General features: G+C 43.5%; 1 protein-coding gene across 1 annotated transcript in view; it reads left to right on the top strand.

Annotated features, from left to right (window-relative positions):
* VANGL2 (VANGL planar cell polarity protein 2) overlaps positions 1-11987 on the top strand; it is a 35315-nt gene extending 23328 nt beyond the window's left edge. Inside the window, exons 5-9 of the mRNA XM_067472593.1 lie at positions 34-641; positions 2475-2611; positions 3583-3718; positions 3820-4051; positions 5263-11987. Coding sequence (XP_067328694.1) covers positions 34-641; positions 2475-2611; positions 3583-3718; positions 3820-4051; positions 5263-5523 — 1374 coding nt within the window. The 3' untranslated portion in view covers positions 5524-11987. The remainder of the gene's footprint in view (positions 1-33; positions 642-2474; positions 2612-3582; positions 3719-3819; positions 4052-5262) is intronic.
* The last annotated feature ends 237 nt before the right edge of the window (positions 11988-12224 follow it).

Genomic DNA, 12224 nt, shown 5'->3' on the forward strand with positions numbered 1-12224 from the left:
GCACCCCCCCCCCCATTTCTCGGTCTTCCTTAGGACGACAACTGGGGCGAGACAACTACAGTGGTGACGGGGACGTCAGAGCACAGCATCTCACACGAGGACCTGACGCGCATCGCCAAGGACATGGAGGACAGCGTCCCGCTGGACTGCTCGCGGCACCTGGGGGTCTCCCTGGCTGCGGGGCTGGCGCTGCTGTGCTTCCTGACCCCGCTGGCCTTTGTGCTGCTGCCACCGGCGCTCTGGGGGGAGCGGCTGGAGCCCTGCGGGACCCCCTGCGAGGGCCTCTTCCTCTCGGTGGCCTTCAAGCTGCTGATCCTGCTGCTGGGCAGCTGGGCCCTCTTCTTCCGGCGGCCCAAGGCCTCCTTCCCGCGGGCCTTTGCCTTCCGGGCCCTGCTGATGGTGCTGCTCTTCCTCCTGGTGGTCTCCTACTGGCTCTTCTACGGCGTGCGCATCCTGGACTCCCGCGACCCCAACTACCAGGGCATCGTCCAGTACGCCGTCTCCCTGGTGGATGCCCTGCTCTTCGTCCACTACCTGGCCGTGGTCCTCCTCGAGCTGCGGCAGCTCCAGCCCCACTTCACCCTCAAGGTGGTCCGCTCCACCGACGGCGCCAGCCGCTTCTACAACGTCGGGCACCTCAGGTCAGGACAGACGCTGGGGGGTCATACACACCCTCATTAACGGGGTACCGTAAATATGGCCGAGTGTATGGCGGAATATGGGGTCATGTGGCCCCTTCTAAGAAAAGGATATTCCAGATATGGCTGAATCCTCTCCAATAAGGATGTACCACAAATATGGCCAAATTTGGAGTCGGTCATGTGTTCTCCAAGAAGGGAATACTGCAAATAATGGCTGGATACGGGATTAGTTGTGTGCCCCTCTCCAAGAAGGAGGTACTGCAAATATGTCCAAATTTGGGGTCAGTCGTGTGTATTCCTCTAAGAAGAGGGTACTTCAAATAAGAAGAGGGTACTTATGGGATTGGTAATGCCCCCCCCCCATAAGAGTGAGCCATAAATATGGCCGGATACGGGATCGCTCATGTGCACCCCCCTAAGAAGGGGGTTTTGCAAATATGGCCGAATATGGGGTCAGTCATGTCCCCGTCCCCCCCATAAGAGTGTACCATAATTATGGCCGGATACGGGATCGGTCATGTGCCCCCCTCTAAGAAGAGGTACTGCAAATATGACCGAATACGGGGTTAGTCATGTCCCCGCTCCAATAAGAGCGTACTGCAAATATGGCCTAATATGGGGTCAGTGGTGTGCTCCTTTCCAAGAAGAGGATACCGCAAATATGGCCAGATACAGGGTTGGTCATGTGCTCCCCGCTAAGAAGGAGGCATCACAGATGTGGCCAAATACGGAGTCAGTCGGGTGTTCCTCTCCAAGAAGGAAGTACTGGAAATATGGCTGAATATGGGTTCAGTCATGTGTCCCCCTCTAAGAAGGGGGTACCGCAAATATGGTCAAATTCAGAGTCGGTCATGTGCCTTTCAATAAATATGGCTGGATACAAGGTCATAAAAAGGGAATACTGCAAATATGGTCACCTCGCCCCCGCCCCGCCCCGCGATAAGAGAGTGCCACAAATATGGCTGAATTTGGGATCAGTCATGTAACCCCCGATGAGAAGTGGTACAGCAAATATGGCCAAATTTGGAGTAAGAAGGGGATATTGCAAACAAGGCCAAATACGGGGTCAGTCATGTGCCCATCTCCAAGAAGGAGGTACCCCAAATATGGAGGATATGTACCCCTATTGAAGAAGGGGAGACTGCAAACATTACAGGATATGGGGTCGGTCATGTGCCCCCCCTTCAATAAGGGGGTATCACAAACACAGTCTCATAAAGGGTCGGCCATGTCCCCCCCCCCCCCAATATAGTAGTACCATCGACATGGGCTTGTATATGGGGGTCTACCATTTGTGACACCAGAGGTCACGTCCCTCCCCCAAGAAAAGTGCCACAAACACAGTTGCATATGGGTCTGTGATGTACCCCCCCCCATGAAGGGGATACTCCAAATATGGCCGAATACGGGACCCTCCTTCCAATAAGGATGTACATTGAATATGACCGAACACGGGGTCAGACATGTGCTCCTTTCCAACAAGGGGATGGTGGTCCTGGGGTCAGGGTTGGCCACGTGCTCCCCAGATATGCTCCCCCCCCCCCAACACAAAGGCCTTGGCCTTTGTAAACCGCACCGAGTCCTTTGGGAGATGTTAGCGGGGTACAAATAAAGTAAATAAATAAATAAATAATAAACACGGTCTCACATGAGGTCTACCATTTGGGGAAGGTTCAGTAAGCCTCACATGATTGGGATGAAGAAGAGAGGTGCCACAAACACATGCAAAAGACCCCCCCCCCTGAAGATGGTACCATCCAGGATCCATCACATGTAGACGGCCATTGGGATCAGGTTCCAATAGGATTTTCCTCTGCTTGCGTTTCCCGGCAGCATCCAGAGAGTGGCGGTGTGGATCTTGGAGAACTACTACCAGGACTTCCCCGTCTCCAACCCGGCGCTCCTCAACCTGCCCAAGTCGGTCCTCTCTAAGAAGATGTCCGGGTTCAAGGTCTACTCCCTCGGAGAAGGTGGGTCTCCCCAGAGATCCTCAAGTCTCTAGTCATCATTTCTGTCTCCTTGCTGAGAAAAGTGGGTCTTGAGACCTCTCTAGGAATTTGCCAGATCCTTCAGACCAAAGCCCGGTGTACTATAGAATTACCAGGACGACCTAAGGAATTTCTAGACAAAACAATTTCCTCAAATAGGTTCTTGTGGGTTTTTTCGGGCTACAGGGCCATGTTCTAGAGGCATTTCTCCTGACGTTTCGCCTGCATCTATGGCAAGCATCCTCAGAGGTAGAGGATGCTTGCCATAGATGCAGGCGAAACGTCAGGAGAAATGCCTCTAGAACATGGCTCTATAGCCCGAAAAAACCCACAAGAACCTAGTGATTCCAGCCATGAAAGCCTTCGACAGTACAATTTCCTCAAATGTTTAGCACCTTCAGCCCAACCCTGATGTTCCTTCTAGTAGAAACGTACCATAGAATTGCCTGGAAGACTTGCAAAATTTTTAGAGAGAACCTTCTTTTGATTTTCTAGCTCTTCCGGAGCAACTCTATAGTAAGCACCATAGAATTACCTGGAAGACCTAGGTAATTCCTAGAGAAATTCCATTTTTGTTGAATGTCCTCCACAGCAATTCTTTAGGAATACTACCATGGAAAAACGAGATTATTCCTAGTGAGAACATCTTCCTCAGATTTTTAAGTCCTCCAACGCCACTCTATAATAACTTTCTGTAGAAGTGTACCATAGAATCATCTGAAGGATCGTAATAAATCCCAGAGAGGATATTTTATTTTGAATGTGTAGGTCCTACGAGCAACTTCTATGGCATTTTCAGATGCGTGCTATCAGAATTGTCTGGAGGACCTTCCTGTAATGTCTCGGTCCTCCAGCAGCACAACTCTTTGGTGACTTCTACTGAGCTTGTACCATAGAGTTGCTTGGAGGATATTCCTAGAGAGAACACTTGTTTCTTCTTTCCTCCCTCCTAGAAAACACGACCAACAACTCGACCAGCCAGTCCCGTGCCGTGATTGCGGCGGCTGCTCGTCGGAGGGACAACAGCCACAACGAGTATTACTACGAGGAGGCGGAGCATGAGCGCCGGGTGCGGAAGAGGCGGGCCAGGTGGGTCCCGTGATTTGGGAATGGGTGGGGCTTCCACTCGGCGTCCCTCGACCTTCATCCGCGACCCTTGACCACCCTCCTTTCCCTCGGTCACCCCACAGGCTGGTGGTGGCTGTTGAGGAGGCCTTCACGCACATCAAGCGCCTGCAGGAGGAGGACCAGAAGAACCCGCGGGAGGTGATGGACCCCCGGGAGGCAGCCCAGGCCATCTTTGCCTCCATGGCCCGCGCCATGCAGAAGTACCTGCGCACCACCAAGCAGCAGCCCTTCCACACCATGGAGAGCATCCTCCAGCACCTGGAGTTCTGCATCACCCACGACATGACCCCCAAGGTGCGACCCAGAATCCTCAGAAGGGGGGAATGGGGCCCTTGGGTGGGTGGATCGGACTCATCCTGGGGTTTCGTCTGGTCTTGAGGGGGGTAATAGGGCCGGTGAGTGGGTCGGGTTTCATCTTGAGGAGGCAATGAGACCAATGAGTGGGTCCAACTCGTCCTGGGGTCGCATCTGGTCTCATCATCTCAAGGGGGTCAATATGGCCAGTGTGGGTTGCATTCGTAGTGGGGTCTCGTCTCAAAATCGTCCACAGCAATAGGATCTCTTTGGACCTATTAGAGTTGGGTTCCTAGATGACATCTAGACCACCTTCTACTCTGTGAAGGATCTTCTACTGAAGACGCTTGGATAGAGGGAAGAATATTGGACCCATGGTCTCATCTCAAGAACATGCATAGTGATAGGTTCCACTGGAATCAAAAGATGGGGTCCTAGAATGAAGGGGGGCAGAAGCTGTGGTCTCATCTTAAAATGACCTACATCAGTAGATCCTGTTTAGACATATTGAAATGATAGGGTTGGGATGGGTCTCTGGAGGACATCTATCCATAGTGATAGCTTCAATTAGAATCATAGGATGGGATCGTAGAGGACATCAAGTCCACCTTCTGCTCCATGTAGGATCAAGACCATTATCTCCCAACTTGGAACAATAGGAGGACATTGGACTCATGCCTGGATCTCACCATGGTCTTGTCTCGAGAACATCCGTAGTGATAGGTTCCATCAGAATTGTAGGATGGGTTCCTAGAGAACATCTAGTGCGCCTTCTACACCATGTGGGATCAAGACCATTATCTCCCAACTTGGACATTGGACTCATGGCTGGGTCTCACCATGGTCTTGTCTCAAGAACATCCATAGTGATAGGTTTCATCAGAATTGTAGGATGTGTTCCTAGAGAGCATCTAGTACACCTTCTAAACCATGTAGGTCTACTGAAGACAAGACCAGTATCTCTCAACTTGGGTCAATGGAAGGACATTGGACTCATAAAGGTGTCTCTTCATGGTCTCATCCTGAAATCATCTACATTGGGTAGATGCTGTTTGGGCCTGTCAGAATCATAGAGTTGAGATGGGTGATGCTGTTTGGGCCTATTGGAACCATAGAGTTGGGGTGGGTCCCTAGAGGCCACCTAGTCTACTTTCCGCTCAATGGAGGATCTCTATCTAGACTATTGAAACTCTGCTTCCATCTCCTTGCAGGCCTTCCTGGAGCGCTACCTGACGGCAGGCCCCACCATCCAATACCACAAGGACCGCTGGCTGGCCAAGCAGTGGACGTTGGTCAGCGAGGAGCCGGTGACCAACGGCTTGAAGGACGGGGTGGTCTTTGTCCTTAAGCGCCACGACTTCAGCCTGGTGGTCAGCACCAAGAAGATCCCTTTCTTCAAGCTCTCGGAGGAGTTTGTGGACCCCAAGTCGCACAAGTTTGTGATGCGGCTCCAGTCGGAGACTTCGGTGTGAAAGGAAACCCGAGGCCCGAGCAAAGGACTTCGGGGGCCTCCGTTTGCGGGGAGCACCATACCCGTCCTTCGGGGCGGTGACTGCACCCGGAAAGCAGCCATCTTGGAGTTTACAGTTCCGTCTCTACGCATCTTCAGGTGCCCACGTTGACCACTCCGTCCCCTCGACCTTTTTTTTACAAGTTCTTTCAGGACAACATTGAAGCGGTGAGACAGTTTTGGGGTCCCATCACCCCTTCCACTTTTCTACTTTCCAAAATCCCAATTTCCTCATATCGGACATCTCCAGAGCTCTGAAATTACTACGTATCAGGGCTACAGAGAACTCGCAAATTGAAAACGCCCGTGTTTCAGTACCGGAGATCTCTTGTTCGTAAATGGAAAACATAAGGTTTCAGTGCTAGAGATCTCGTCACACATACATAGAAAACATGGAATTTTGGTGCCTGAGATGTCTTCACTCGTAAATAGAAAACATGAAGTTGCAGTGCAGAATATCTCTCCTCTCATAAATATAAAAGATTGAGTTTCGGTGATGGAAATCTCTCTCGTAAATAGAAAACATGGAATTTCGGTGACAGAGATCTCTCACTCGTAAGTAGAAAAGATTGAGTTTGGCTGCTGGAGATCTCTTCATTCTTAAATAGGAAACATGGCGTTTTGGTGCCGGAAATCTCTTCACTCGTAAATAGAAAACATGGCGTTTTGGTTCCGGAAATCTCTTTACTCGTAAATAAGAAACATGGAGTTTCAATGCTGGAGATCTTGTCACTCATAAATAGAAAACATTGAGTTCATAAATAGAAAAGATTGCGTTTCGGTGCCAGAGATCTCTCTCGTAAATAGAAAATGTGGAATTTCGGTGCCGGAAATCTCTTCACTCGTAAATAGAAAACATGGAGTTTCGGTGCTTGAGATCTCGTCACTCGTAAATAGAAAACATTGAGTTCGTAAATAGAAAAGATGGAGTTTCGGTGCCGGAGATCTCTTCACTCGTAAATAAAAAACATGGAGTTTTAGTGCCAGAGATCCCGTCACTCGTAAATAGAAAACATGGAATTTTGGTGCTGGAGATCTCTTCACTCATAAATCTAAAAGATTGAGTTTTGGTGACTGAGTTTCCGAAACTTTTACAAGTTTCGGTCACTTGTAAAAAGAAAACATAGAATTTTGGTGCTGGAGATCTCTCACTTGTAAGTAGAAAAGATTGAGTTTGGCTGCGCGAGATCTCTTCACACATAAATAGAAAACATGGAGTTTTAGTGCTGGAGATCTCTCACTCGTAATTAGAAAAGATTGAATTTCAGCGACGGAGGTCTCTTCGCTCATTAACAGAATATATTGCGTTTCTGTGCGGGAGATCTCTTCACTCCTAAATAGAAAACATGGATTTCATAAATAAAAAAGATTTTAGTTTCGATGCCGGAGATGTCTCTCTCATAAGTAGAAAACCTTGAGTTTCATTGCTGGACATCTCTTTACTCGTAAATAGGAAAAATGGAGTTCGTAAATAAAAAAAGAGTGAGTTCCGGTGCCTGAGATCTCTTCACTCGTAAATAGAAAATATTGAGTTTTGGTGCAGAAAATCTCCTACTCGTAAATAGAAAACATTGAGTTTCCGTGCTGGAGGTCTTGTCACTCGTAAATAGAGAAGGCTGAGTTTTGGTGCCTGAGATCTCTTGTTTGTAAAAAAAACATGGGAGTTTCAGTGCCAGGGAACTCTTAACTCTTAAATAGAAAAACTTCCGAGTTCGCTCTTCACTCGTAAATATCTCTCGTTCGATTAAAAAAAAACACATGGATTCGTAAGAAAAGAAAACATGCCGTTTTGGTACCAGAGAGCTCTTAACTCATAAATAGAAAAACTTCCGAGTTTTGGTGCCGGAAATCTCTTCACTCGTAAATATCTCGGATTTGTAAAAAAAGAAAACATGGCGTTTCGGTACCAGAGAGCTCTTAACTCGTAAATAGAAAAACTTCCAAGTTTTGGTGCCAGAGATCTCTTCACTCGTAAATATCTCTCGTTGGTTTAAAAAAAACACATGGAGTTTCGGTGCGAGGGAGCTCTTCACTCGTAAATAGAAAAACTTCCAAGTTATGGTGACGGAGATCTCTTCACTCGTAAATATCTCTCATTCGTTTAAAAAAAAAACACATGGAGTTTTGGTGCCAGAGAGCTCTTAACTCGTAAATATCTCGGATTCGTAAAAAAACAAAACATGGCGTTTTGGTACCAGAGAGCTCTTAACTCGTAAATAGAAAAACGTCCGAGTTTTGGTGTCGGAGATCTCTTCACTCTTAAGTAGAAAACGGACAGGTTTCGGTGCCAAATGTTAAGGGCTAATTCCGTTCACCAGCATCTCCAGGTTTTGAGGGACTTTTCTGTGAATGTTCTTTCTTTACACAAACACACACAAACGCACACAAAAAAACCAGTGAACCTCAACAGTTCTGGCCTTCGAAACTTCACTCGTTTTCCCGCAAACTCCAGCTGGACTTGCACAAAACTTTTTTTTTTTTTTGGTGGGGAGCATTTTAGGGATAGATAGATAGATTATATGTAAAAGAAAAGAAAGAAAGGAAAGTTGGGATTGTAGCTGCTATTTTTTAAATTGACATCTTCATCACATGTTTTTTGTATTTCGTCCCGTTCACACACAAAAGAAGGACATTTTGGGAGGGTGTTGTTCTGCTTCCAAGGGAAGGCCCTAACTTGGGAAGAAGTTCATCTTTTGTCTCCGTTTGTAAATAATCGCTGTTCGAACAACGTGGATCGCATTTCGGTTTGCGTCCACTGTCTTGAGGTTTCTCTCTGTGGTATATCGGACTTGTGTTGACGTCTGTTTGTGTCTTTCTTTCGGGATTTGAGTGTGCAGATCTGGGGTCGAAGTTGCCCTTTTTCGTTCGATGAGAAGCGATTCCCACACAATTCCCCTTCGGATGAATTGAGCGTTGTTGTCCCGTTGGTTTGAGTGAGATTTCTCGTATTCCGCTCGCAAAAGTGAAGGAATAACAACATTTGGGGGGTTTTCTTGGTTCCCGTCCCCCAATTCCTCGCTATTGTCGTACTGTCTTCACCAGTGTTTCTCAACCTTCCTAATGCCGTGACCCCTGGGTACAGTTCCTCATGTCGTGGTGACCCCCAACCATCAAATTATTTTCGTTGCTACTTCATAACTGTAGTTTTGCTAGTGTTATGAATACTAATGCAAATATCCAATATGCAGGATGTATTTTCATTCACATTTGGCACAAATACCCAGTATTTGAATTTGAATACTGGTGAGGTTGGGAGAGATTGATTTTGTCATTTGGGAGTTGTAGTTTGCTGGTATTAATAGTTCACCTACAATCAAAGAGCATTCTGAACTCCACCAACGATGGAATTGAACCAACCTTGGCACACTGAACTCCCATTACCAACGGAAAACACTAGAAGAGTTTGGTGGGCATTGACCTTGAGTTTGGGAGTTGTAGTTCATCTACACCCAGAGACCACTATGGACACAAACAATGATGGTTCTGGATCAAACTTGGCATGAATATTCCATATGCCGAAATGTGAACAGTGGTGGAGTTTGGGGAAATAGACCTTGAAATTTGGGAGTTGTCGTTGCTGGGATTTACAGTTCACCTATGATTAAAGAGCCCCTTGAATCCCACCAATGGTAGAATTGGGCCAAACTTCCCACACAGAACCCCCGTGACCAAGAGAAAAAACTGTGTTTTCTGATGGTCTTTGGTGATCCCTCTGAGACCTCCTCGTGACCCCCCCAGGGGTCCCGACCCCCAGGTTGAGAAACACTGGTCTTCACTGTCAGAAATCCTGCCGGCTATGCCACGTATGTCGTGAATACAGTGTTCCCTCACTTATTGCGGGTGTTACGCTCCAGGACCTCCTGCGATAAGTGAAAATCCGCGAAGTAGGGAGGATGATGATGAGGAGGGGATGGGGAGCCAAACGCTGGGTCTTACCCCAGAGCGTTTCTCTGGGCCGGGCCTCGGCACAACCCTCTTCGACAGCCGCCTCCTCCTCCTCACCTTCTCCGCTGCTCCCCGCTCCTTCCTGGACTCATCTTGTTGTGTTTCTAATAATAATAATAATAATAATAATAATAATAATAATAGTTTAATATTAAATGTGATTAAATCACGCTCAATTGCAAAAAAAAGCAAGATAGAAATATAATAATTTTAAAAGCATGCGGATATTTATTTATATACCGCTTTTCTCGCCTGAGGGCTGAGAAAAGCGGTATATAAATAAAGTAAATAATAATAATAATAATGTATTATTATTATTATTATTTCCTGCTCAATCAAAATAAAAGCAGGAATAGAAACATAATAATTATACAATATTGGTGTGGTTTTAAAATTATTATTTTTCTAGCTTGCTTTTTTCGCAATTGAGCGGGATTTAAACACATTTAATATTAAATAATTATTACTACTAATAATACTATTATCAATAATAATAACATTTCTCTTTTATTTGCTTTAGTTATTTTGGGGGTCTCTTCTTTTAAAATGCTCAGAAATGGGGAATTGAGTGACATCACTGTGACCTTTTTAATAATAATATTAATAATTTTTAAAAGAAAATATTTTTGGAAACAAGGGAAGCCATCTTTAAATTCCCGTATGAAACTGTGTCTGAAAAATATAATACAGGTTGAGCGTCTTTTATCCAAAAATAATAATATGCTATATATACAATAATCTCCAGGCGATTAATATTATATATGGATCCCATTTCCAAAGATGCATATGCAAATATTTCAAGTATTGTATGAAATATTCCAAATATTGTGAAAAAATTTCCAAATATTTGTCATGACCTTATTTCCTGGTTTTGTGTGAAGCCAGGAAATTAGGCCATGCCTTAGATCTGGCCTTAGATCAAACGCATACATTGGGTTACGAAACAAAATTCCAACTGACAGTTTACTTCCCTCACACCTCCGATCTCTCATGAAACATGGGTGAGTATTGCCATGGAAATGGGAGCAATGAAGGGTCAGCATGAGAGATCGGAGGTGTGAGGGAAGTAAACTGTCAGTTGGAATTTTGTTTCATACCCTAATGTATGCTTTTGAATACAGCCTTCCTACTTTATTCGTGAGGTAATTTTTTTCACCAGAAAGCTACAGATTCGGATAATATTATAGAAAATATTCCTAAAATTACAAAAAAAATCTAAACATTGTAAAAATATTCCTAAATGTTTTTTACAAAAATATTCCAATTATAGAAAATATTGGCAAAACAATATTTCAAATATCATAAAATCTTACAAACATTATACAAAAATATTTCAAATATTCCTCCAATTGCAAAAAAATTCCACAAAAAATATTACAATTATTATAGAAAATATTCCGAATATTGCCAAAAAATTCAAATATCATAAAATCTTACAAAAATTATACAAAAATATTTCAAATATTCCTCCAATTGCAAAAAAAAATTCCACAAAAAATATTACAATTATTATAGAAAATATTCTGAATATTGGCAAAATAATATTTCAAATATCATAAAATCTTGCAAATACTTTACAAAAATATTTCAAATATTCCTTCAATTGCAAAAAAAAATCCACAAAAATATTACAATTATTATAGAAAATATTCTGAATATTGGCAAAACAATATTCCAAAAATTGTTTTAAAAAATCCTATAATTGCAAAAGAAATATTCAGATAGTCCACAAAAATATTCCAAATACTGTAGGTTTCCAAAAATATTTAAAAATTAGAATAATATTAGGAATATTGTTAATTTTTGGAGTAGGGTCAGTATTCCAAAATCTCAAATTTCAGATAAAGGAAGACTCAACCTGTATTATAAATATTTGTAAAAATAAGTGAATCTAATGGGACCAATCAATGACATCCTGCTTCGTTTTGGATTAATTGTCAATTTTATTTTCTAAATTTATTTTTTTTTAAATTTGTTTTGCAGGGATTTGTGGTCTTTGTAGTCCTTTGTGTCAGATCCGTCCGTAATTGTCTTATTTGTGGCCTTCCCAACATATCACTGCCATTTTTTACATCCAATTTTGTACAGTTTTGTCTCATTTTTTTATCATGAAAAATACCCATTTTTTAAATTTTTAATGTGCAAAAATTTACACTGAATTTAGAGAAATTTTTTTCTTTTTCAATGTTTGGTTATTTTCTTTTTAAATAAAAATTTAAAAAATAGTAATAAAAATAAGGGCAGAATGAGGAGAAGAAGAAGAAGAAGGGGAAACGTTCGCGTGCATGCCTGTAGAAAGCTGTAAAGTGTAAAATTGTTTGTTTTTTTAATATATATAATGTTTCTGTTTTCACCGTTTGCCGTGGGACGAAAACCGTTCAGAAATACTAGGAGTCGTTTTTTTCATAAAATAATAGGAGGTAAAACTGTACATTTTTTTCTTAAAAAAAAGGAAAATAAAGAAAAATAAATACCTTTCCAGATCTCGTTTTTCTCCTGTCTTTCCACTATGACCTGCAATGTCGTGGGGGGGAGGGCCTTCGGGGTCTCCCGGGGAGTGGGAGATAGGGCACCCCGGCCACACACATATACATACATACATATTCTCACTTTTATTATGGATATAGATTTGTCAAATATATATAAACATTTTAATATATATAATATATCTACTTAAACAAATGTATAAATATATGTCATTAAGAAATATAAAGTTAC

The sequence above is a fragment of the Anolis sagrei genome, chromosome 12, assembly GCF_037176765.1.
Source record: "Anolis sagrei isolate rAnoSag1 chromosome 12, rAnoSag1.mat, whole genome shotgun sequence".
NCBI classification, from domain to species: Eukaryota; Metazoa; Chordata; class Lepidosauria; order Squamata; family Dactyloidae; genus Anolis; species Anolis sagrei.